General features: G+C 37.8%; 1 protein-coding gene across 7 annotated transcripts in view; it reads left to right on the top strand.

The window, feature by feature from the left end:
• Positions 1-25,919, top strand: part of INPP4B (inositol polyphosphate-4-phosphatase type II B) — a 370,109-nt gene that overhangs the window by 153,750 nt on the left and 190,440 nt on the right. For all 7 annotated transcript variants that reach the window (XM_072862441.1, XM_072862442.1, XM_072862437.1 and 4 more), the window contains one exon: positions 1,241-1,357. In XM_072862441.1, the coding sequence (XP_072718542.1) occupies positions 1,241-1,357 (117 nt within the window). The remainder of the gene's footprint in view (positions 1-1,240; positions 1,358-25,919) is intronic.

Consider the following 25,919-nt stretch of genomic DNA (forward strand, 5'->3'; position numbering starts at 1 on the left):
GTAGGTGTAACTTGCTTAAACTGACTGGAGAGACTCGTTAAGAAGAGGGAAGTCCTTGTTGTAAGCACACACATGATTTTGCCAAAGGCTCGTTTTAACTGTTAAATACAATGAGAGTATTTCATGAGCTCTTTGTGTGATCGCTTTCAACCAACTACTAATTAAATTGTTATGGTTTCAGCCATCAACCATCCTGAAACTGCGCAATTCAAATATTTAGTATCTGATCCGAATGTTTCATTGCAGACTGTCTGGAATGATGCCGTGCAGAAGATGCAATGGATATATATGTGTTTTGGGTTTTGTTTTTTTTGTTTGTTTGTTTTAAGTTGATGCATTTCCTAACACAATGTCCTAGATCTGAATAAATCTCTGAGTTTGTTGTGTAAAGGCTCCCAGCTTCATAGTCAAGCTTTGGGGGGAGGCAGGGGCACAGGAAAGTTATTTTCTTCAAGACAAATTACATTTATCTTGCAAAATCCTTTTTTTTACTTAATAGAAAATTTAAGGATACTAGGATACTAATCTTTAGAAATTAAGTATAATTAAACATTAAGAAATTATAAACAACATTTTATATGATTAATTTAATTATTTGTATATCTGAAGCTATGATATAGTTACTTCTGTGTACCGCTTTTAGATATAATCATAAAGTTACAAAGCACAGGAATGTTATCTGGCTCTGCTACTGCCTGAAGAGGGGCATTGTAATCCCCTCCCCGCAAGTCAGTATCCTTAATGTAATACAGGGAGTTTCTGTAGCATTTCTATAGACATTTTATTGTCACTTAATCTTTTTTTTTTTTTTTTTGGGGGGGGGGGGGGGGAGGGAGTGGGGTGGTGTAAGTTATATCTTTAGTTCATTTAAATTAATATGAAATTGCGATACTTCCAGGAAGTATCGTGGGAGAAAGAAAGGCATTGTTTATTACAGGTTCTATTCCAGATACTGATACCTGCTGGCTGAGCGGCTTAAAGGCATGTTGCTAGGCTCTGTTTCAAAAGCACTTAATATCTCTTCCAGTTAAAAAACTTTCTAGAAAGTTTTTTGAAACTTTCCTGACAAAGTTTTAAAGTTATCCAGTTTTCTTATTGGTTGGATAATACTTAGCTGTTCACATCTCTCTGCTGTAGAATGCTAACTGCTTTTGAAGAGCCTACAGTTTTGTACATCCATAACGGCATACTACACATGGCACAGCTGTTACCTTACTGAATGTTTACTCATGTTACACAGGGTACAAGAGATCCGCTGTTTTTGACTGGTGTGACATTCCCACCGGAATACCCCATCTATGAGGAGACTAAAATAAAACTAACAGTCTATGATGTCAAAGATAAACCTCAAGACACGGTAAGTGCTTTGCTTTGTTTCTTGCATAAATCTTACTGAGGATTAAGTTTCTCACCATGTTTTTCTTTGTCTCTCTTTAGCAAGTTTGCAAATTGGGGAAATAGGTTTACGTAGAATTGGTTTTGCTCTTCTCTTATACCTAAAACGTACTTTATTTTTTGTTGTTATATCAGAGAATAGAGAAAGAGGACCATGCGCTTAAACAATAGCAAAGGGTCCATCTTAATTGGTTACATGAATCAGCACAGGTATTCCTGGCAAATAAAAGATTAGTCTTGTGTGCTTTTTTGATGGCGGAGAACATATGGAATAGACTGAGATAACACCACTGTGAATAATTTTTCAGAAATATGTTTCTAATAATATTTTACTTACATGCCCAAACCAGAATGATAATAGAGCCTGTAACCTGGTGTTTGAGAGGGGTAATCATATTTTATTTTAATCTCCTGCATGGTGATACCTGCAGCTCTCCTGTGACTGCTGCTATTATTGATTTGTAAGGGTCCAAAATCTTCTGTGTCACTGCTAAAGGTGAATCATTTTGGGTTCCAGTGTTGTACATTTTTGGTTACCCTGTCAGCTGCTTACGCTGAGAAACAGTTACTAACTTGAGATGATATATGGAGGTCAGTGGGACTATTTGAGTGATTTAACTGCCAAATATAGACCTTGAGTGCCATTTTATATGCTCCAGGTGATCTAAGACAGCCTTACAGAGCTAGAAGATATCATAGGACCTATGGGAGATATATGTTTTTCTTCTGTGGCAGCAGGAGTCCAGCCAATAGTTTTCTCTTGGGCATCAAAAATGGCCCTTGACACCTGTATTTAATTAGCTGAATTGCTCTTTACATATCTGTAATTGGCCGCCAGTACAATTAAAGACCATGCAAGTTCATGTCATGACTGTATATGTGTTCATTATCCATAAGAAGGAAATTAAAGGCATAACTTACAACTTGAGAGTGTCTTTGAACTGCTTACATAAGTAAAGTTATATGTTTAGAGGACTTCTGATTTTTTTCAGGTAGAAAATAGTTGATAAGCTTGTTTAAATTTTGGACCTTTGTGAGCAAATAGGTTGGATCTGTTTCCTCACTGTGCTCTTTAATGGGAATGTGTGGAATATTTTGGACATAGAATATGGATTTCTTTCAGTTTATAGACTAAGGTATTTTTTTTCTGTTTAAGAATAACCGGGGAAGGGGCATGTGCGCACATTTTCACAATGTGTATGTTTTAATTTTTGGTTATGGTTTAGACTACAGGGCCTTAAAATGGGATCTGCAGTTTATTCAATAGAGTTGTCAGCTGTGGATAGATACAGGAATCGAGTGAAAGGAGTTGGAGTTTGTCCCTTCCCTCCCAGTTTCTATTGTGACTGACAGATGATGGAAAATAATATCCTATCTGTAAGCGAAAAAAGTGGACTTGATTCATAGAGCTATCCCTGTACTACTACTCTTCTGGTTGCAGACCTCTATACTGCCTCTTATACAGGACAAGATCTAGCCTGGAGAATGAATATCATTTGATAAGTTTTTGCAAACTTTTAAGAACTTTTTATAACTGTTCCTTACAATTGTAGTACAGGACTAGATTATCTTCCAGAGAATCCCGTTAATGTAGCTCATGTCACAAGAGAGAATACCTTTCTCTTTTGTCATAGCAGTTATGTAGTTCCTATGTAAAACATTCTAGGTCTATAGTTTATAATACCTTTTTGTAGGGGAAAATGTTAATCCCATCTCTGGTTTACATATATTTAGCCTTTTTTAATATTCAGCCACTTTAAAACTGGATGTAGGTAAGAAAAAATTAAATAAGCTGTAAGATTTAAATCAAGGTAGACTGCAGCATGTGTGAATGACCCTGGGCCACCCAGGTTGCAACTTCATTTGTGGCAACATTTGGACTTCTGTTTACATCTTGGAGCATCAGCGACGATAAAACTAATGGCCTGACTTTCTTTCCTATAATTGGAAGCCATTGCACTTTGCTATTAATTCAGGTGACTTTTTGAGTCTAGAGGTGTATATAGATTATAAAAGTCAGGTTTAAAGGAGCTATAGCTCAATACCATTACCAGCGTAGCTGCAGCTGCACAGACCTCAATGCTTGCTTCATGACCCAAGAAGTGGGATGTGTCCCTGTGGCAGTAAGCCTGTTGCAAGTCCCGTGGCTTCACAGGTCTGATTATCCAGGCTACAATAAAGCTGGCTGGCTTGGTCCTCAAAAACTGCTGCCACAGCTTATGGCCGCAACACGTAGCCCCACCATTCCTCCAAACTGACAGGTCATCCACTTGGGGGTGGAGGGGAATCCAAGGCTGTTAGGTATGCTCTGCTCTTCTAGGCTGTGCTTCCAGACCAGTCACCAGCTCATACAAGTGAGCATTTATGGCAGAATAAACCTTGGATCTGACTGCAAAATATTTTGCAGAAATTGGGCAAAAAGCTACAGTAATAAGAATTCCCACAACGTTAGGGCTATACTACTCCTGGTTACTTCAGTTAACCAGTTCAAAGTAGCTAATATCCCTCATCACAAATATATGTTTATTCTTTTTTATTTCTCTTGTAATTAAAATGAAACTAAAGGAAGTGAATTCTGTGTATTAATTAAACTCAGCAGGATTTTACTGCCACAAATAGAAGACTGTAGAGAAGGCATGGAAAGGGCAGTGAGTACATCACGAGGTAAAGCATTTTCTTGGTTTTTGCCTAAACCTGCCTCTGTCTGTACAAAAGAATTAGGTCTCATTTTCAAACCCACTGGATTTTGACTATAATCCGAAAATAATTAGATACTGCTCAGTTTGTGCTCACAGGTCATATTGCTAAAGTGAAAGGGGATGCTCCTCTGTGAGAGACAACCAGAATTTTTTTTGGCACTGCTGACATGCTACTTGTGCTGCCCTTTTTAAAAAGATTTTAAAATAACCTTGCAATGCTTGCATTCCTGTACCAGAAAGCAGATAGTTAACGTCACTCTTGCCTGTCATTTAACTTACATTATATAAGTGCAGTTTAATTATATTAAAGTACTGTGCAGCTGGTATCACATTTGCTGTGCTTGACACACTGAATGTTCTAACTGCACTTTTCACTTTTTATGCATGTCTGTCTGATGCTGATCATAATTTTATCTTCGCTGTGTCAGGCTTTCTGTAATTGAGGCTCTTTAATAGAATGAAACACAATTTTTTTGTTTTGGCTAGTCAGGTTCCTAAGTTAGAGTGATTGGTTACTGTAAGTTTTCATGTAAATAGAAACTTTTAATAAAGACTATACTATTCCTACTTTACTTTGATATAGTTGGAATAAAGAAGTTAATAGGGTGTGTTTGTGAAATATAATTTAAATATATCCAGTGAAGCCATGCATACAAAGCAGTGGGTAATGTCATATTCTGAAAAATGTACAGTGACATCTGTTTCTACATCACAAACATTTTCTTCCCATGTTGCCATGAGCAAATTTATGTTTCACTGGCTTGAGCTGCACTGCCTTTAAGATTTTAGATAGTTAGGCTTTGTCTTAATGCTGGGGCTGTGCCTATTCTTTAAGTAATTGTCCAAGAAAATTGGAATTAGAGGCTCGTATGCTGTTAAAATATTGCCTTTATACCACTTTTGCACGGGCATGCTATTCTTATCTTTCCTATAACCATGCAGGTTTGCCCAGTTTGGTCTAACAAGTTTTAAAGCTGGAGCCGGATTCATTCTCTTTGAAAATACTGCTTAGCACAAGTCAGGTACCACTGCCACATGACAGACCCACAGAAAATACAAAATAGATGAATTTGTGTTACATTAAGAGGAGGGAATGCCTAGTGACTAATTTGGGAGGCAGCAGTCTTTCTGTTCTGTGTTTTAGAATATATGTACTTGTGTCCTGCAGCAAGCGTTCTGAACCTCGTTGTGTAGAGCACTGTGGCTATATTTTTAGGCAAGTACTGTAACATTTAGCTATGGTGAGGCTTTTGTTTGCTTGTTTGCCAAGATCAGTTCTTCTGTTGCCGCATCTGCATCTGATTTGTGTTCGTTTAATGCAGTTACACCTACAGCTTAAATTCTTACTACACTGACTTTTCTATCTGTAAAGTGGGTTTGAAAATGTTTGCATCTTGTGTGATGGGATTGTGTTTGTTTTAATGCAACAAGATCTTGAGGTAAACATTGTTGTAATGTTCTGGTATGACATGTAGTGAGTCAGGCCACCTCCTTTGGATCCACACATGGAGCAGTGCTGGAAGCAGAGGACGGGAGCAACTTTCTGTATCTGGTGACAACTTTCTCTTTCTGGTCTCTGCATCACCCCTTTACAGACTCCCCTTACCTTTAGGAGGAGATGGAAACCAGGAAGCTTGAGAAGAAGCTTCAACAGCAGAGACTTCGTATACCAACTAGGGTTAGAGACTTAATGGATGCTTTTACTGTTTATCTTAAAGACCAGCAGGTAGATATAATCTCCTTCGGATGGATATAACTACTGGAATTCACATGGGATATTGAAGATATAAACAACCACTCTAAAGCTGTCTCCTGAGAGCAAGGAGAAACTGGACGTATACAAGGCAGTTGAAGTATTACACGCTCTACAGTCTGGTCTTGCATTTGTTACTTCTCAAATTTTCTCTTAATCACTGAGAATAAAATTAGACTAATTTCATAATTTTAAGAGCAGTAGGGACAGAAGTGCAGTTTTGGATATGGGAACGTACATTATAAAGTGGCAATTTTAGATTATTTAGGCTTCAAATTATGTGTCTTTGAGGTTTGAATCTTGTATTAAACTTGCTCACTATGAATGAAAATTTGCCAAAGGTTTTTCGTTGTGTGTTTCTTGATATTGCAAGTATCCCTGATAAAACTGAATCACACTGGGGTGAGCGGGAAATGAAGACTGTCTGTCACGAAAGAGGCATTTTGAGTTCAGTTGTGAAGCCAAATCTGAAGTGACAGCATTCCGTGTTCCCTCGTGGGCATCGATCTGTATCGCAAAACTGCCATGCAGTTTAGTGTGGTTTGCCGTCTCTGCTGAAGAGGCCTACAGCTTGAATATTAGGAACGCTGCAGAGCAGTATGTGAAATGCATTAGCAGAGATAAATGTGAAAGCTTGCACATCACCTACCTGCACTCTGCCTGTACCTGAGTGCTCTTAGTCCCTCACTCTTGTAAACACTAAAACTACTGAAGCTGGTTTTCTTTTTCTTTAAAACTTGAAGCAGTGTTGAAAGTGCTCTACTTTGTTTAAAGAAAAAGCACTTCAAATTCTTCCTTTTCTCAGTTCTGTTCACGGTCACCTTTGCAGGATTTGTAGAGAAATATTGCCTTAGATTAGAAACTCTTATTATCTCATTCTTCTTCCTAGAGCAGTACTGTATAGTACTGGGGTCCTAGCCGCAGAAATACTTGCAATAAAGCTTTGGATATTCATGTTTCTTCTCAAAATAATGTAATTTTTTTCACAAATATATACTTGATGATAGATTTAGTTTTCCTTTTGCGTCAAACTCTATATTCTTACTAAACACCATTATTAGAGATATTGGTGGGGGTGGAATGGTTTTTATTCTTCTAGGCATGTGGAATCCACCTAAAGCATTATTGTCAATCTTTCTCAGTATTTTTTTTAAAGTCTGGATACATAAAGGGAAATTCAAACTGCTGACTTCCATTTAGGTTTAGATTGAAACAAAATCTTTCTTTGAAGTGGCTGAGGGTATAAGAAGGTTTCATATATCTTGGTGGATCTGTAAGAGAATTGGGGATAAGTGTCAAGACCAGGAAAGTCACAGGTATGGACTTAAAGTCCATTTGTAGCCTTACTGCTCTTTGTGCCTAGCCCTTGAAAATTCACTGGGAGGATTTCACTTTGCAAAAATTTTTCTCCCTTTGAAAGCATCCTACATTTCTTCCTACTTTTTCTCCTACCCTTTTATTTATTTTTTTTTTCTAATTGAGGCAAGCTCCTCCCTATCACTGTATCTTCGGGGAAAGTTGTAATCTACTGTTCATTCATTTTCCATTTTCTTTTCCTGTTCTACCTACTCTGCCAATAAAATGCTACTGCTGCCTCACATCAGGCAAAGGTTTGCTCTAAGAGCTGACCCTTTGGAAAACTGTTGTAAAACTGTAATGATGAGACCAATTGTATTCTGTAAAAATGTAAAGGGTTGCCTTGGAAATTTCTTAGAAATAAGGGAACCAAATGGTAAATGATAACTTTTTTTCTGTAGATTTTATTTTAACCAGCTAAGGATTTCAGTAACATAGGCATGTTTGTTATGATCTCTGTAGCAGCGTCCAAAAAGCTTGCAAATGTATCATTCTGCCATGAATACTTTGTATAGGCATATTCATAGATATCCTTTATTGCTCCATCCCTCACTAGACCAGCACAGAGCACATCAGAACAGTCGAACAAATCCAAGGTGGTTATTGCACTGCTCTATCATTTCTAATGATGACTTTTAGGGTTCAAGGGGCACATGCCTAGTACAGAAGGCCAGGGTGTTTTCCTCTGAAATATGCACGCTGCAGTGAATAGAGGAAGAAGAGCATGGCACAATGCTTCTTTAGTCAGTGTGGAGCAACCTGGCTGTGACAGTGTGACCCCAGGCTGGAGAATATGCCTCTGTCCGTTCAAAGGGTTGATCCGCTTTCCCTCCCAGTGCCAGTGACCCAGGCATCCCCTGGACGAGGCACCGGAGGAGCAGCTCCTCAGGAGGGGTGGCTGGTGCTCCCGGCCGGCCAGGTACTGCAGCCCGCATGGGCAGCCCAGGTGCTGCAAGCATGAAGGATTTCCTTGTACGAAATGCAGCAGCTAAAATGCAGAATGTTTGAATGACTCAAAGGATAAGATTTGTCTGTGCTCATTGGTGATTTCCCCTTTTTGTCAGGTGAATGATCAGTTAGTCTCATCACACCAGCACAAACTCAAAAATGTACAAAAGGGGAAGTGACTTTCAAGAAAATAGTGGTGTGTTTGCCTTTAGCTGTAGCTGCTTATAATGATTATACACACAACAGTTGACATGTTCACCTGTAGTTGATGGGTAGTTTATAAATGAGAAGCACCTCCTGCAGGTGAAAAAAAGCAGAAGACTTAAGAAGATGTTTTTTTCCAGTATGGAAAGCTCCATTTTTGTCTATTGGACTCATTTTTGGTAGTTTCTTTACCTGGAAAATAATCCCCCCAAATGGATGCCTCTCTTGCTGATATAGAAGCACTTCTAAATTTGAGTGGATACATTGAACTCCTTGAAAAATCACAACTGTGAACTTTTTCAGTTTAATTTTTCATGTTTCATGTGCTTTTGTCAAATAAGGCTTTAGAATACTCTTTCTATTACAAGTAATTGCCTTTATACTGCAGGAAAAAATGTTCATGCCTCCTTCTTTACTTGCAGCCAAAATTGTACATTAATAGAAGTGACTTAACTATAGAAACTGTATTAAATGTTGGAAAAAAAGAAAAATAAATGTTTGTAGTGTAGCTTCTGCCTCTTAATCGTCACTAAGGAATTTCCGTTTTCTCAAAGCCCAGTTTAGTACTAATAGAAATATTTCGGTGACTTCCTGAAATGATTTTGATTGTTATTTTATAATATTTGTTATCTTAATTTTTTAGCATCTTGAAAATCAAACATAGCTGTTCTCATATTCTCAACCATCTCCCTTCATAAAAAGGCACTTACAAATAGTGATGTAAAATAGAAGGTACAGTATATTTAAAATCTAGTCCTTCAGTGGCAAAAGTATTTCTGCATAATATTAAATATATTTAGATGCAAAAAGGATTGAAAGGATGAAAAGAAATGTATATGGAGTAGTGGTAAGTCTGCTCTTGCTTTTGTGTTATGAAAGCAGGCATTTAAAAACAGTCTGGAAACAGATTTTCTTTTAAAGTTTTGGGGGGTGTATTCTGGGAAATTGAAAACAGAACAAATTCAATCTATTAGAACAGATTTTTCTCCCTCTACCATGTGTCTCACAAAAATGTTCTTTACAGTTACGGATATGCTTGTTACCAGTAAATGTTTGCATTTGAAATTTTGTACTTATAAAGTAAAGCCAAGCAAATAATTCAATTTAAAAATCAAGTAAGAATCATATGCACTGGACGTAACGTGAGACTATGTTCTTGAGCAAGTTTTTGTTAGAAGAGCATAGTAAATTGCTCTCAGAGTAAACTAGTTAAATGTTTTGTATTATGCTGTATTTTAAATATTTGATGAATAAACATGAAAGGCTTGTGTAATCATTTAGGAATTCCAATGCTGTTAGAAATGCATGTATCATTGAATTTTACAGTAATCAAAGCCTCTTTATGTAATCATTATGCAGTATATTACAGAAACAAATTCCCATGTGGCTGAAATTCTCCATGCTTGGCTTTCTTCATGCCAGAAATGAGGATTTTGTTTTGATCTGTTCTTTGTTTTGTCCTGTTCACCATGGATTGCGTGATCATAAAGGGAGGGGAAAAAACCCTCCTTTCTGACGTGCAGGTTTTTAAGAAACTGTTGGCAGCTTGCGTAGTGACGGCTGGAAAGCTGGGAGGACGAAGGACAAATGTAGTCTATAGCGTGGTCAAAATTAAGTGCATTTGGTTCTCTCAAAATTTCAACAGCATAAATGTGAGCAAACATTATGAACATCCTCAACTGAACTCAAGGTTTTGGTGTACAAAGCAGTTACTGTATTGAGCACAGTATCAGCTGCTTTCTAGTGTTACAGCACTTTGTGGTACATGAGAGAGATGTCCTTTCACTAAGGAGTAAACTGACTTCCCTCACCTTGAATTTATTACTTATTGATGAGATCATGGATCATTACCAAGGAGTCACTGGCACAGTGCCACTAGATATGATTATATTTAGTCTTGGTGGATTTTTTTCAGCATTCTGTGGTGTTGAAAATTTGGTCGATATTGCCCCCCCCGGAGTTCTTTTCATCACAGTCATGGTATTTTTAAAGCAAGAATAGTTGAAGATTTTTATAGTACCATGCAGCTGTTGATGTTTATTCTTGCAGTCTTATTATCCTTAAATCCTTTGTCATATATGCAGTCTCACTAATGTGAAACGAAAAAGCTGCAAGTCACAATTATCCAAACCACTTGAATAAGATTTCTTTTTTTCTTTTCTTTTTTTTTTTCTCTCCAGTGCAGAGTAGTGAGCACTAAGGCTTTCTGTTTTATTTATAGTTCCTTCCCCTAGTTTTGTTTTTCTTCCCCAGCTTTCTCTGCAGGTTTCAGCATATTTCAGTAAGGCACAACATTTAAAACGTACCCTTTGTAATGGTTCATAGAGCTATCAAGGTAACTTAGTCTAGAGCAAAACCAAAGATACCAATTAGCAAAGACTGTTCTATCAGTTTTGACTGTAAAACTTATACCTGAGCAATCTTCAAGTGAAATCCAGAGGGCTGTCACTGGAGAGAAATTGGAGAAATGCATTTTGTCTACAAGTTGATAAGCAGGCATGTTGTCATACGCACCAAGGAGTAGTACGTTTGTACCATTGCTGGTGTATGTATTCTTGTGAGATACGACAAATTTTTTGAGGATGCGTATGTTACATTGGTCTGACTTCATATGTACAGTCATTTCTGATGGAGGCTGAAGTCTTCTTACTTTGTGTGTGTCTCTGTTAAATACAGTTGTCTACATTGCTCAGGTTTTTGGTTCTGCGGTAGGATTATGGGCATTTGTCACTGTATTGTTGTTAGGCGATACAAAGAAAATCACTGGATCTCTGTGGAGTAGAAGTAAGAGCAGAGTGTACTACCTTATCTCTCCTGGATCTATTAGCACAGAATTATGCAGATTATACTATCTAGCAAGTTTATGTCTGTACTACTTCCACCAAAATCTGGGAGCAGAACCAGAGGCAGCATTGGATCACAGCTCCTCAGTTTTATGTTCCCTACTTTACCCTTCAAAAGTTTTACTGGGAGTGTCAGAAGCAGTTGAGTACTAAACTTTTTTCTATGTGCATTGAGAGATAAAAGCTAATTCCTTTGATTGCAACAGCATCTGCACCATGAGCAATTGTATGACTCTGTTTTGTCTTAAAATGCAGATTCATAAGCTTGGGTTGGGAGAAAACCACTTCTCTGTTGAGATTACTTCAGAAAGGATTGTCTGCTTCCTGACAGAAAATCTGTGTCATGTGGGACAAACGTGATTTATTTCCTGTAGAAGGCAGCAGTCAGTATGTCTTTGAGATGCTTGGAAGGCTTGGATTTTGACACACAGCTGCCTTAGTGAAATCGAGCATGGAGGTCCTTGATTTGTTATAGCTATAGATTCTCACTGCCTCCGTTCCTGGGGAATAACTTGGCAGCTTTTCAAAAAGAAGTAATTGCAAGGCTCTCGCTCAAGAAATTATCTCCGAATGTGGAAGCTCTGGACAGTTACTGCCCAATTATTGCTACCCTGTTCTGAAATAACATCACCCCTGTGACAAGGAAGTTTCTGAATAATTAACTGTGCCCAAATGGCTTTCAGGCTTGGGTATGACAGAAGAAAGACTACCCTTGCAGTATAAATTAAAGTATAGGTACATACACCCTGTTGCATTGAGAGGCTTCCTGAAAGACTTTTTCTGTGTATGTACAGTACTGTGTGAGACTTGTGTCCAGAGTTTCATTGTCCATTAAGACAACCTTGGCCTTACCAGTTAGAAGTCCTCTCCTGGTGGATAAATCTGTCTTGATTTAGAATTAGCCCTAGTACGGAGTATTTTGTAGTAGTGCAGTGGTGGATTCCTTTCCCCTGCTCCTTTCTTTGGGTGTTCCTCAGGTAGTAGCTCATTGGCCCCAAGAACAGGCTCCTGTAGGAAGGACCAGAGGGCTTAAAGTTGTCATGTCTGGTTTTAGACATGTGAAACATCCTAATCAGCAGTACATTCAGTATGAAGATGACAAAAAGCCTGTTGACTCCGGTTGCATTGAACTCCACAAGAATAGGATACTGGCATTTTTAGCATCTATCTTAAATATTGTCCCCCAACCCCCACCCCAAGCTGTCTATTGAAGGAGTTAGACAGCAACAAGAACTGAAGGGACATCATCTAGATTGAAAAAGCAAACTGTTATTTGCCTTGATTTTGGTTTGTTACCCCCCCGCCAGTTCACTTTTTTCCAGATTTGCAGTTTAGTTTTCTGTTAGGCGCGCAGCCTGTTTTGTATGCCTGAGATGGACCATGCTGTTTTCTTAGTGTTTCTGAAACTCTTGAATGAAGCTGCTTCTAGAGTTACCTGATTATTTTTTTTCACCTTTAGTTAGACATACTGGACATATCCATTGAAATACTCTTGAATATGAGTAATCTGTCCTTTACACACAAAACCCTGGAAATTCAGGTTATTTACATAAAGTAGTTCATACCTATTATGATCTGAACACTTAGCTAAAGTAACGTAAGATATTGTGGATTGTCAGTCTGCTTTTTAAGAGAAATTGTCATGAAATTTGTATTTACTATATTTGCATCCGTGATACAGTTGTAGTGAATCTTGAGAACTGTATAGCTTAGACACTCCTTTTGATTAGGTTATAATTGTTGATGTGTTTGAATTATTACGAACGGACGGGGCAATAAATTCTTTGCTTCTTTAGTGAGTGGCTGTCATTTATAGCAGTTTTATTGAGATGCTGTAAGTTAACCTACACAGCATTACACTTGACATGTGATTAAAATGGAAGTGGTTGGTTCTGACTTCGGGTGTTCAGCACTGTAGGTCCTGGCTGTTTAAGACCAGGTGTTTTGTATCCTGACTGCTTGGCACTTTCCACAAGTGAGGTTGCACTGTCTGAAACTGGATGCAATAGATACTTTATATAGCAATGGCAACTAGTTTAATACAGGTCTAGGGATTGGGAAAAAGTTTTAGGTTTGAAACAAATTGCATAGCTTTATTAGAGATAAATATCAAAGCTTTATTTTATAAAGAAAAGCAAACATGTATTTTCAGATGTTTTCAACATTTATTATGAATTCTAGTTGAGAGACAATAAAAGTAAGAGTATGTGGTTTGGGAGCGTGTAGATGTTTTTCTCTACCATTTTCCGCACCAAGTGACCAGAGCACAAGAATTTGACCTGGAAATAAGCAAACTTTATTTTGAAAAAGAGCTTATAAGGCAACCTCTGGACTGTGGAGCAGATATGCTTTGCAGTAACATCCCGTAGTCCTTCTCCACTGATACCCAGCCCGGGAAACCTGGGAGAAGAGATGCGGTGAGTGTCTGGCCAACATCCCAACATAGTGCATATTGGGAGGCAGATGCTAGGAAGAATCTTGGGGTCTCAGTTTTAGACGTGTTCTAGAGGACCAATCTAATAGTGTATAGCAAGGTAGTCCCATCATTGCTATCTTAGATGATGCACCACACTGAAGTCATTTGTTTGGCTGTTCTATTTCATGGCTGCTGAAATTTGATTTGTGCATGTGATGGGTGGGAGATGGGGAGTAGCTGGCCAAGCAAAAAGATTAGTAGGGACGCAACAGGAAGAAAGTGTCGGGGGCGGGGAGATGCAGAGAGACTGAAGTATAAAGTGTGGCCAAACTTTGATACGTTAAGAACTTAAATAGCCCACCCCTTTCTATCTCAGGTTTGTATACAGTTAGAGCTGAATTTGTTTGTTTGCATACAAACAGAGCTGGATCTCTGAAGTGGGCTTCAAGTGCTAATTTCTTTGATATTAGCTGTTGGAAAGAGTAATGACACATGTAAGGCCATGGAAGGATTTACTGGAGAAATAACCATCAATACTGTGGAGCCTCAAGATGGTACATCTTTGTCTTTGAGTTTGTAGTGCAAAATACAGAATTAGCTAAAATATGAATAATACAAAGACTGAAAAGTTGTGTGATAGAAGTACAAAGCTCAGGTAAAATGAAGGAGACAACATGTTTCCCTACAATTGCTTTGCTAATCCAGAGTTCACGTAATTACACTGTATACCTGCACACTCTTGTTTTCTGTGCCTAAGGCTTTCAGGTTAAGTGGTGGTATTAGCATCATTTGCTTCCACAGTCGCTGATATAGTAACATTGAATGTAATAAATTGTAATGGTTTCTTTTGTGTGTGATATTGAGTATGAAAGTTGGGGGAGGGGGAACAAATTCAGTTTCAGCCTCTATAAACATGGAACTTAGAGCATTAGTAAACTAAACCAACTGTAAGTAAAGTGTATGTTTTATTTTCCTTGAGAAATGAAGCCAATATATACTGGTATTACTAGCAAGTGCAATATGATGAGTTATGCAAGTGTATTCCTTACTATCTTTTACAAAAATATTATATTCAGAGAATATTGAATTGTGTGTAGTTTGCTTACCTGCACCAAAATAGTAATTTCAAGTAACTTTAATTCATTTTATTTGTGGTTTCTCATTTATGTCATTTATTCATGGCTCATTCAGATTTAGTCCTTCAAACTATGAGGAAAAGCCTATAATACTTTATTAAAGCCCCTTAAATTTCCAGTGAAATATTTAAGTTGCCTTTTTCAAAGAGGGAAACATTTTAATTACCATTGAATTAATGTAATCATACTACATTATTGTTAGCACTTATTTTAAGCAGATAAACACTTTCTCCCAAATTAGCCTATGCTGGTGCTGTAAGACTATTCATCTGTAATAACACCTCACCTTCCTGAAGAATACAGTGGTTTTGGGGGGACATCTGGTTTTGGCTCAAATTTCTAAAGTTAATTTATTTTCTTGTCTTCCATGAAATGAAACCTGTTTTAAAAGGTGGTATTAGACAAAGCAGCCTTTAAGTGTTTGAAAAAAAGGCCCAAGAATGTTCACCAAGAGCGTTTGATTTCTCTTCAAGTGGTTTGGGTTTGGTTTGGGTTTGTTGGGGGGATGCTTTTAGGGGGAAAGGGACTGTTTCCAGTAAGATCCTTGGCCTGATGGTACTTTAAACTTGCCAGGTCTAGCTGACTGGGTGAGTCAAAATTTCCACATGGCATAATTTCTGGAGCTTGGGCTGGCGGGGAGTCTGAGGGCGGGGTGCTGCTTGGAGCCTGGAAGATAGATTAGTATCTGAGCAATAACAGCGTTTGCAAGAGAGAAGGCTGAAATTCTGAATGGTGCATGTATTTACATGAAGTTTTTAAAATCCGTTTTTAAAAGAGGGCTTAAGTTGTTTCATTTTAATCTCTTCCTCCTTCTCCCCATTTTCAGATCACTGAGAAGATCACATTTAAGTGGTTTAATTTATAAGCTGGGTGAAAAGATTGGAGTTTGTTCCCTGTGGTCTAAAAGAGCAGAGCAGTGTGTGCTGTTCAGTGCACTGACTTTTTCCTGTATGTTATTTGTAGAGCCAATAGTAACAAAATCCTAAGGAAATTGAAAACTCTACTGAAATTCTGAATAGCATTGAAGGTCTACTACATGTTAATAGAACAGTTGCTGTGTATACAGGAGGAACTTGTATACGTGTATTTACAGTCACGCAGTCTTTTAGAAAAGGTGCTACTTTTTGAGGTTTAGTTTCTTCAGGATGTTTAAAGAAAAAAGCTGAAACGTTGGCTACCATATCAGGTATCTTTCTTTACTTATTTATTTGTTAGTGCTTTTTTCTATCTCTAAATCTATATGGGCCTTGTAACCACTAATTAAGTTAACGGTCTCCCCTTAACCCTTCCACTTTTAGAGAGGAAAATTGAAGAAGTAGGGCTTTTATTGTTACATTTGCTTAGCTTCAGATCCAGAGTTGGAATTTTACCAGTTCCGTTAATCAATCCTTTTCTCTAATGTCTGTATCCGAAAGTGGAGGTGATATGTGACTGCAGTATTTCTCTGGTGGTATTAGTTCAAACACAGAGTTATTTGCAGCACGTACTGAGTGCTCCCACTTGTCTCTTCTGGGGTGCTATGAAAGTGTTACTATGTTCAGAATGTTTTGATACTGAGTATTAACTTGCAGCAATTTATTGACTGGAAAATATTTGTCCAGGGAAGACAGCGACTGCCCTGTTAGTCTGAAGGAATCCACATGCATATCCTCTTATTTTAAAAATAAAAGCCTCATGGCAGCAGGTAATTATTTTAATGTTGAAGGTATAACTGAATGTTAGTTATCTGTAATTGTGGTTGTTCTTATGACTTGTATCTTGTGTGTAGCACCACTGCAAAGTTTAGCCAAGCGTGCAGTCTCCGTGCACGCCTCTTGACAGCAAGCTTTCTGTACTCACTTTTGCGTAAATCTTTATATACAGCGAGTAGGCTGGAAGAGAATTAAATGTCTTTGGAGTAAGCTGGAGGATGCTGAACCTGTGATCTGCATGGCCCTTCAGCTCCTGCCCACATTGCTTCTAACAGTCAAGCTGTAACTCGGGCTCAAAGAGTCAGTGCTACACAGAAATTACTCGGTGGGGGGGTATCTGGAGAAAAGGCCATAGTGCTTTTCCCTTCGTGCTTAATCTGTTCAGACAGCTTCAGAGCTTGGACAAGTCTGTCCGTAGTATGGGTTAGTGTGCTTACACTGTGGAAAGCAGGTGAGTCCGTTAGAATTTCTGTCGAAGAGACCTATCCACATCTGTACACATACCAGTAAATTAGATTTATGTGCAGTGCTTGGTATTTTTAGGAAAACTCTCAGAAGTATTTTGCAAACTGAGACATTGTCTTTGGTATGCCCTCAGACCTCCAGCAGAAGGTGCGTCTGCACAGCAGTATTGTGCCAGGGAAATGGCCCCTCTTGTCATGCGTGAATGTAGTTTCTATACGGAAAGAGAGAGACAGAGATACACTTAATTTAAATGTGTGCATGTCGTGTGCATGTAGTTTCTATACGGAAAGAGAGAGACAGAGATACCCTTAAAATTAATTTAAATGTACTCGCCTCTGGAGTTAACTGTTTGACTAAGAGATGGCAACGCTACACACTGCTCGAAGATAAGAGCTGAAGTCGTGCCTTCCTGAAGGTGCTTGGGAGGCTTTTGACAGGCAGGAATAGCTGTTTGAATCAAGAACGTGGCCAGAACACAGGGAACCTGACTTCTGTTTCGGGAGTAAATCCTCAGGATGAGCAAGGATGTATTGAAGTTAAATGCTTCCAGAATGAGCAATGACATTCCGTTTAACAGAATTCTCCTGGCAGTCTTAAAGATAATATTAATCGCGGTAGCTTTTATGATGGAAAATGGAGTTTGCAGTACATTAGTACAAGCGGCACTCCCCCCCCACCCTCCCCGAGCCGTTAGTTTTATAGGGTTTAAATTGAACTTTGGATGTAATTTAACTCTGAAAATGTCGTCTTAATGACAATTTTCTGTACTGTTAATGTATATGAAAATGTACCTAATTGTGTCTCCAGAAATAATATTTGAATCCAGTATTTTCAGAAATACCAGGATACTTAATCAGCAGTCTGTCCTTATTTGGAACTGAAAGGGAATTTGTTGAAAAAAGCAAAGAGAAAAAGGAAGGATGGATGCCTCACTGATCTTCATGGAAATTAAATTCCCTGTGAACTTTTGATATGCTCATGTTGCTTGCTGTTGGAGTTCCTATCTTTCCGTTCCAGAAACGTGGAGAGTTAGTTCAATAGTGAATCAAACCTGATTTGCCATGGCCTCCCCAGCACCTCCTGGTGGCGCGGGGCCCCGTTTGACTGGTGCAGCTTGCACTGGGGCAACCAGCATGGCAGGAAGCTGGTGGTGCAGAAGCAGCAGCCCTGAAAACTTGACAGAGGAGCTAAAAACTTCACAAAGGGATTTTAGTCAGCTTTATTTGGTCCGTTGGCAAATGTCTAGATTTCTGAAAAGTGCTTTAAAAATAACAGTTTCTTTTCAGTGGCGTTATAGTTTGTGGCAGCCCCTGTTTCATGGTCCTACCTTGTTAGGTCGTCTTTTAAAGCACAAGACACGTTACCCTTGAACAAAAGAGAACGTTTTGGCATGGATTTCATGGAATATTTTTTGTTCAGTTGGCAGCTGCAAAGACTGAGAGAGTTGATTCTCATATAATTTTTGTTCACCTTTAGAGTTAGATTTATGTAATTTGTGACAGGCTCTGTTTCATGTCACTTTATCTGTTACTTTTTGTGTTTTAACACAGATACACCACATCAGTGCAAAAAAAAAAAAAAAAAAGCCATTTTCCTGTATACAGAGTTATTCCCTTAACAGAGAATGCCACTAACCTACTTTGACTGTTGCTAGTGATATGCTATAGTAGTCATTGAGGAATCATAGCTTATACGCTGGACTGGAAAAAAATGGAAAGGTCTGGAATGCTACTAGATTGTCTAAGGTGCTTTTTAGGAATCAAACATGAGTTTTTACTTTTTTCTTTTTTTTTTTTCCCTCCATATTAGAACTTTCACTGTAGCTGAAGATCATGTTAAGGCTTATGGGTTGAATTTATAAAGATATTCAGACTGGAGATACTTATACACCTAAAGATGCCAGTGAGCTGCTGTATGGATTCTAGTCAGGTTAGGCATCCAGTTTTCCACGTTTTTAGCTACTTGAGGTACTTCTAGTCTCCCTGTACCTACTTAGGCACTTTTAAAGCTGCCTGAAGAAATCCGTCAGCACCTTTTTCACATCCTACATACATTTGAAAAATGTAACCCTATCTTCTCCAGATTTGTGTCCACTATAGCATGTCTGTTAGAGTACAGATGTCCGTGTGCCAACACAAAGGCGATATGCTCCATAAACTTTCAAGAGGGATGTCAAGTACCTTTTCAAGAGTTAATTGACCAGTAGTCTGGATGGAACACATTCCTGGCCATCAGACCGCTTCTCAGACCGGTTCCTAACAGTTGTCTTTAGTGGGAAAACGGATTACAGCACTTCTACAATCAGATGTGGAGTGGGGGATATATTGACCTACACAATGATACATGTTTTTAGGGAATCTTTGGGCAGACTAGGGAAGAGGAGTATCTCAGCATCCAGTCCTCACCTTGGTGATTTATTTTACAAAATCAAGTTGAAGAAATTCAGTTATATGGTTGGTAGGCCCTGAAAAAAAGGGGGGAGGAACCCAGGTTTTAATGCAGTTATACCAGGTACACGTACAGTGGGACAGATACTGTGAGAATAAGAACATCAGGTAGGGAACACCTTTGGAATATAGAACCTGGAAACCCATGTCTGGCAGGTTTATAGACAATCAGCAACGTGGTATCAAGATAAATTATTTTCAGAAAAAAGCTGCCATAACTGTAATGAAGTAGTAATTCAGCAGAACAGACTGTTTCCATTCAAACATTTTGGACTGAATTCCAAAATATTACTAATGTGATATGCAGCTTTCCTCACATTTGTGTTGGGAAACTGAGTAGGTATCACTGTGTCTAGTCTCAGTCTTTCTAAAATTCTGTTTACCGTTCTTTGTACTTGAACACACAGATGGTTACTATAACATAATTTTATTTGATATGCCTGGAGAGAAGTATCTTGTTGAATTTGGTTCTAATTTCACAATTAGAAATTATGTAATGTCTTCTGTATTTTGTAAATTGACTGTTCAGTTCAAAAGCTTGCTTTTTTTTTTTACTATACTGTGTAAAATTTGTGTATTCATGCTGTGTTTGGTTTCGTTTTCTAGAGTGGATGAAGATTTATGTTGGTTAATTCAGTGGGTTAAAACCATCTTGAAATTGAAGTTGAACTGACCATTCAGAACAGTGAGAACAGCTGCACTGAATCGGAATGATTTTTCCGTCTTGGAAAAAGAATGAAGTTTTTTGTTTTGAAAGAGGTGAAGCAATACTAAATATGTGACAAAGGGGGATTTTAATAAATGAAAGGGTTAAAGACAGTTAGAAAATTTGGATTCAACATGTGCCCTTGTTTTTTAATGAACAACTTAGCAGTTAAACTTTTGAACTGAGATATAAATAATGTCTTCATTACTCCTGTTCTTAGAGTCACAGGAAAGTCTGTGAAGGCTGTGATCCTTTGCTCCTAAATCTTTGTTATACAGGACCACTGGAAAGGAAATTAAGTGTTTAATACAGCAGTGAAAATACATTTATGAAAGTTCAGCTCTGCGAGCTTGTCCTTTCTAAATTCCTGTTCTCTGAGTTTTGTTGGGCATAAAAACGGGTTTCAGGCTGAATATATAAAGATTTAAGGCTAAACTCTTACAAGTATATGGGGGTTTTGATGCAAGAATCTCTTATTATGACCGTGTGAATATATGTCATAATGAATATTTTTTTTAATGAATTTTTAAAATAGGTAGTCATTTTTAGGTGCTCGAGTGTGATGGTTTGGTATTGTGGGGGGATTCTTGGAGGGTTTGGGTTTGGTTTTTGGTTTTTTGTTTTTGTTTTTCACTTTCCCTTTAAAGTAATTAGGGAGAATAGGCTGATAAGTAGTGAGGAAAATTGTGTGTGGGATAAAATACTGATCCTGTGCTCATATGGTTGTAAAAATACTGATCCTGTGCTCATATGGTTGTATGTATTTAGCACAATAATACTCTAACTATTACAAGCAGGGCAATACTCATACTCATTCGTGCACCTCAGGACCAAACAGGAATTTGGATTTGTCTGAATCTGTCCCACTGAATATTGGATGTACGCAGGCTACTCGGTTAAAAATCATGCAGGCTTCATAGCAGGGTATCTCTGCTCTGGTCCAGAATAGCAGTCATAGCCCTCAGGGCAATGCAAGCAGAATGGCAGTCAAGCAGTGCCCAAAAGAATTCAAGAGGAGTAAAGCTCAAAGGGGATTTACAACTTTTCAATTACATTCAAAAATACGGTCTTTCTGATGGGAGCGTTCAGTTAAGTTGAAAATTAATCTTTTTCTGAAAGAGAAATAATTATGCTGAGTCACAAGGTGATCTATCGTTGAATGGTTTTGTTATTATCCAGTATCCAGACAGTGACTGTTATCTATTTTATCAGTGTATGCTAAGAATATCTTTTGTGTCAAATATAAGTGAGAACATGAAATTGGAAGGTCCATTGGCCTTCTCTATCTAATTTCCAAGAGCCCTGGCTTTAAAGTCTGGGGAATAGTGCCTTAAATAGCTTTTCACCTTCCTTTGATGTTAACGCACAGTTGCATTAATTTAAAATAATCATACCTTCTTTTAGCTCTTGCTTTCTGATGCTAAAAAAATTTAAACTATTTTAGTCGTCTTACCTAAAATGGGTTCTCCATTCTTACCAGCATCCTTAATGCTGTTTCTTGAATATGAATGGCAAGTGTACACAGTATTGTTGATAAAATGGAAATACCTTTCCTGATATATCTGAAAAGCATGTTTGCTTTTTTCAAAGTTGTTGATGCCTCATACTCAGCCTGCTTATTAATGATACGCTTAAGTCTTTCTGCGGCTGTGTTTTCTGAACTAACGTGCTTCTAGCTTGTAGAGGAAGTGCTAGTTGTTACTAATTGAATGCATCGCCTTGTACTTAATACGGTTATGTTTCTGTTACTCAGATCTTCCATGTCTAATTCTTCCTGTATCCCATTGCGGTTTTACTTGTTACAGATTCTGCCTTTTAAATTTCATTATAAAGCTTCTACAATTTTTGCTGTAGTGTTCAGTGAAAATCTGAAATAAAATTAGCCCTGCCACTGAGTCTCAAGGAACTCTCATTACTGTTTCAAGCCTACCATTTCCTGATTAGCCCGTCTGTTAATCTCTCTAATTTCTTTTCAACTGACTAATAATTTTTGAAAAGTCACTATATCAAATGATTTATTGAAGTCCAGAAGATAAGAGCTACTGCATTTCCTTTTGTCTCGACAATCAGTTGTCTTATTGAAAGAAAATAAGAAATCAGTCTGCTTGATCTCCGTTTAATGAACACATGTATTTTTCTAACAAGAATGTATGTATAAATATTGTGGCAACCATCAGTAATACAGTCATCCAGTCAGTGGGAAGACAAAATCATGACTAAATCTTAAATTACTGGAAAGGTCTAGAATAACTTGCAGCTTTTAGTAAGATGCCAACTAGACTATCCATCGTCCTTGTCAGCGTACTGATGTTGGAGAAGTCTAACTATGAAGAGCATGAAATGCTGTGAACTGATGGGACTTGAGGAAAAAGAAGATCCAGAACTGCATTAACAAAGATCTGAATCATAACTGATAGGGTTCTGGAGTGGTGGGTGGGGTGTGGTTTGGTTTTTTTTTTTCTTTCTTTTCGCTTCTAGCATATTTGAGAGGATTGACATCTGTGAGATCTTTCTGACATCTAAAGTTATGTTTTTAATCTTAAGAGTCTAACATGCAGGGTTAGCTTCTGGTTTCATTATTTTATATTAATTGGTGGTTTATATTTCCAAATACTTTCCAGGTTAAACATGTCACTCATTGTTTTGTTTTGTTTTTTTCACATTGGGCAATGTAGCTATATTTCCCTTTAGTATCTACCACAGTTTATTTGCAAAGTGTTTCTGACAGCAACTTTAAATCTGTTTGGATCTCAGCCTGTTGGTGTGTTCCAAATGGCAGCAGGTGGTTCTAGGTGGCTCACAGTTGATCAAAACCATGAGATGGTCTTACATTGCTGCTACATGTCAGCGTTGTTCAGTCTTTAGCTTTTTCCCCTCCTCAGTTTTATGATTCTTTAGGCAGCTTTGGGTTAACACTAAGCTAGAGTAACATGTCAGAAAGCAATGCAGATTTCTTTAAAACACAGAATTGCATTCATCTTGCTGGAAGTCTAGTCAAGGGATAAAAATATCTCCTTTGAACAGTCCGAACTTAAAGTTGTCTTCATGAAATAATGAAACGATTATGATAAAATTTGGTTTATGTACATTTGAAACACTGTTCTCTCATGAGCATTTTAAACTTGGGCAACAACAAACTTTTTAATAAACTTTTTAATAAGCTCAGGAAGTACCTCAATATCTGCAGAAAAATCCATTTTATGGGGCCTCAATAGCATAATTTTCTCTTGTTAACAAGTAATTGTTTTTCTATGGAGAAAATAGAGGTTTCAAGCTTTAGGTAGATTTCTGGTGTGAAGCATTTCTCCTTCGCAGTTTTGGAGTTCTCGAAGACAAAGTCTTCGTATTTAAAGGAAAGAATGGGTCAATTTTGCTCAGAGGTAAACCCATTTGTTAAGAAAACAGACTCCTGAATTTTCATCCTGGGTCCTCAGAATATGTCCTCCCCTTTGCCTGCTTAGTGAGAGAATCTTTTTCATGTAAGAAACAGCACTGAAGTAACAAAACTCTTAAAATGAGGTTGAAAACACAGACCAACAATTCATTGTATTAATTTCTGTCATGATTTGGCATTGTACACTTAATCTGCAGTAGATGTACTGGATATTGCAATAAAATTCAGTTCAGTTTTTTTTCCCCCAATTTTGTTAAGCCATTTTAAGCCATGTAAATACCACTTTTTTTCAGCGTTAAAATCAAAATTTACTATTTGGTTTAATTTCAATGAAGTTCTATTTTTACACTAGATTCTCTTTTATAGACCCAAAGCCCCTGGTTTTGTAGTGGTGTTACTTCAGTGTCCTGGGCTTGCTTCTAATTCAGTGACACAGCTAGGAGCTGCCCTTGACTGTTTTAAGCAGTATCTATTTTACAAAAAGCATGAGGTATTTGTATTCATGTTTGGAAAATACCTGTTAAACAGCACATTTTTCATTACACTTATTGACTCTTTCCCTGTTAAGAATACTTTTTGTTCAGACTGTACTTTCCTTAGTAAATTGCTGCCATCCAGCATTTAGCTGAATCCATTTTCCCGTGAGGTATCTTGGTGAAAGGGCTATTCCGATTAAGTGTATCACAGTTAATTAAAATGATACTGTAATTTTGTTCTTTTTGTTATGGTCTAGAAATTCTGAAGTTTCGACATCAATTTCTTGTCTCCTTTTATACTTTTACCCTTGTTTTGCTGGCTTTGAAAAAAATAGCCATTAGCAGCTTAGGCATTGTCAGGGCAGAAATTATGCTGGTATATTGGCATTCCTAGAATGGAAACCAATGCAGAAACCATGGGTGTAACCTTAGCAGGTGACCCAAATTTCAAACCCCAAAATTTTGAACTGTGAGTGAAAAATATTATTTTTATCTTCCTTGAAAACTTTTATGTTGTACAACCTGAATGAAAAAGTTTTGAAAAAGTCACGTACAAAATAACAATTTCTTTCACTGAATCTAACGTCCATGTTTTTGTTTTCCAACATAATTTTAAATTTGTCATGAAAAAAACCTAGACTACTGGTTTAGTAGTAAAACCAGCTGGTTTTAGTGTATTAACAAGATCTGAGGTTATAAAAGAAAGGTGGTTAAGCAACCATGGCTCTTTACATAATTTCATTTGTAGTCTATCTTCTGTCCTAAGTCAGCACCCAAATTCTTCTTCAGAACAAGAAGATGCTCGTAGCTCTGAGAGGCCCATTGTGTTCCTAAAACAGTGTTTCTAAATCCTCTGAGGAGATAAATCACTTGAAGAGCATGCTGGATGAGAGACAGTATGGGAGTTACACATCAGAAGTCTCTGAATAGCCTGGCTTTTCATGTAGCTCTGCCCAGCTGGATTGTATGGCTGAGACACATGGTTTTTTGGGATGGTTTCAATTAGGTCTCGGGCTTTGAAGAGGTATTAAAATAGTATAGTGGTTGGAATACATAAATGTGTTCGTTAGGGGGATACCCCCAGCTGTGAACAGAGGAAGGAAGCTGAGTAATCCTGTGGTATGTGGAATGGGAGACGAGAACCTATATTCTTAATTTTGCCCCTGGCTTACTATGGTATCACAGGCAAGTCACAAATATTTTATTTCTGTTCTGCAGAGGCTTTGATTTTTATGGAATTACCCCCAGTGCATGAGATTAAATATGTTTGTGTACATTGCTAGGATCAGCGTGTCAGGTAACCAAGCTTTATGTCTTAAAATGCTAAGCACCAATATAGTGGCTAGGTAAAGAGGAGCCTCTGCCTCAGTCAAATGGGGGAAATACCTAGGTGTTCTACAGAGAAATGCATGGGATATTATATAGTTAACTTTCCCTTTTAACAGAAGATGCTGTAAAAAATGCCAAGCTTCTTCCATCCACGTACCCTTTTTCATTTTCTAACAATACTTGGTTGCAAGAAAGCTCTCTTGTCTAACAAAATTCTGACATTTTTATTGTCATTAATAATTTTAAACAGAGGAATGCTGAGAAGCTTAGAACAGTTTGGAGTCTTTAATACACTACTCCTTGCCTTGTTTGGTTGTTCCCACATGCAGTTGTTGCATGAAGTCTGGGATGTTTCAAAAGCTTCAGCTTGAGTCCTTTGTTCTTGGTTGAAGGATATCCCTGCTTTTAGATAATGCTGCTACCTACTCTGATATTAAAGATCTGCATTCTAACTGAGTGGAAAAATTAAGTGTTTCTTCTTTCTTCCTCGGGATGCCAGTGGCATTAGAATTGAGTTCTCATCCTGGTGCGACAGCTTAGTTGCACTTGGTTGGGCATACTTTTTTCACCTCTTTCTAAACGCAGTATACATACTGCTGCCAAAAGGTGGCTTTCTGACTGCATTGACCAGTGAGGAGTTTTGAAATGGCACTGTTCGTGT

Source organism: Ciconia boyciana, chromosome 5 (assembly GCF_034638445.1).
Source record: "Ciconia boyciana chromosome 5, ASM3463844v1, whole genome shotgun sequence".
Lineage (NCBI taxonomy): Eukaryota > Metazoa > Chordata > Aves > Ciconiiformes > Ciconiidae > Ciconia > Ciconia boyciana.